General features: G+C 63.4%; 1 protein-coding gene across 1 annotated transcript in view; it reads left to right on the top strand.

Moving 5' to 3' along the window:
• Positions 1-1302, top strand: part of VOLCADRAFT_100696 (uncharacterized protein) — a gene marked incomplete at both ends in the record, with an annotated part of 5864 nt that overhangs the window by 1519 nt on the left and 3043 nt on the right. The window contains 2 exons of the mRNA XM_002959226.1: positions 220-378; positions 996-1299. Coding sequence (XP_002959272.1) covers positions 220-378; positions 996-1299 — 463 coding nt within the window. The remainder of the gene's footprint in view (positions 1-219; positions 379-995; positions 1300-1302) is intronic.

Raw genomic sequence — 1302 nt, 5'->3', positions numbered from 1 at the left:
CCCACCTCTGACTTGTTGCAGCAGAATTTGCAGCTCCAAAGGGAGTTGGAGCTCTTAAGACAGCAAGTGGCGCTATTCATTCAAGTGACGGGGCTGGCCCCCGCCGCTCTTGCGGCTGCCGGCATGTCGCCGACAAACACCCACGCCTACTCTGCACAGCATCCCACCATGCTAGCGCCGCCTCCGCAGCCTCAGCCGGCCCCACCCTCGACCCTGCAGCAGCAGCTGTCGCCGCCGGCGCAGCAGCAGCAGCAGCAACATCAACAACAACAAATCTCAGCTGTCGTTATGGCCGGTGTTGGCGGCGGCGCTGGCAGCTTGCCGCCACATCCAGGCAGTGTTGCACCGCAGGCTGCCGCACTCTTCCGCAACGCAGCCGTCAGTCACGGGGCGGGTAGCGGTGGGCAGGCCGCGTTCGTACACACGGCGTCGCAGCAGCAGCAACAGCAGCAGCAGCAGCAACAGCAGCAACAGCAACAGCAGCAACAGCAGCATGCGATGCTTTCCCACGCCCACAGCGCTTGCATGGGGCCCACAGCAACTGGAGGAGTGTCTGTGTCTCCGTCGGCCCATGGCTTCACGGCGGGAGGGCACGCGAACCTATGGGCCGAGGCGGCGTCGGGCTCGAACAGCACGTCGGATAGACAGCAAGTTGTTCGGATGGGTTTCTTCGGGTCTGACCACTTGTTTGACCTACGTTACAAGGAGTGGTAATTTCGCATTCACGGCATTCGTTAGGGCGCAGGCGGGTAGGTCTGATGCTGAAATCGTCTTCCCGCTGTTCAGCGGCCGCGTGTGAACTGTACCGTTCAGCGCCCCGCCAGGGGGTCCGTAGCGCCGACAGGAGCGCAATTAATACCGTTTTTTGTCCGTTCGGCGTCCGCGTTCCCCGCTGAAGCTGCCTTCGTTGCGCAGAAGCCGCCGCGCTTCATGTAGCTCACCCTTCCTATTTGACCCTATCTAACCCTGTTTGAAACCGTGGGTGGCCACTTCAGGGGAGTCTTGCGGCTGTGGCAGGGCCAGGGGCTCCTCCAGGGCCCATGTCAGCGCCGCCGTCGTCCAATCGCCACAAGCGGTCTGCTTCGATTGACGTGTCCTCCCTGATTGCGACGCGGGACGGCATAGGGCCCGCGAAGGACTACCTGGCGCCAGCGGCCTCACAGTCGCCGGCGGCTGCCAGCCATGCGCCTCAGGGCCACCTGTCGCCGGAACGTCGGTCGCCCCTGGCGCGAGATGGCGGCACTGGCACCGGCACTGGCACTGGCAATTTCATGATGGACATAAGACCGCACCGCCGGCGTT

This window comes from Volvox carteri (assembly GCF_000143455.1).
Source record: "Volvox carteri f. nagariensis unplaced genomic scaffold VOLCAscaffold_139, whole genome shotgun sequence".
Classification (NCBI taxonomy): Eukaryota; Viridiplantae; Chlorophyta; class Chlorophyceae; order Chlamydomonadales; family Volvocaceae; genus Volvox; species Volvox carteri.
The sequence above is the reverse complement of the archived record's forward strand: the minus strand, read 5'-3'. Positions and strand labels throughout refer to the sequence as shown.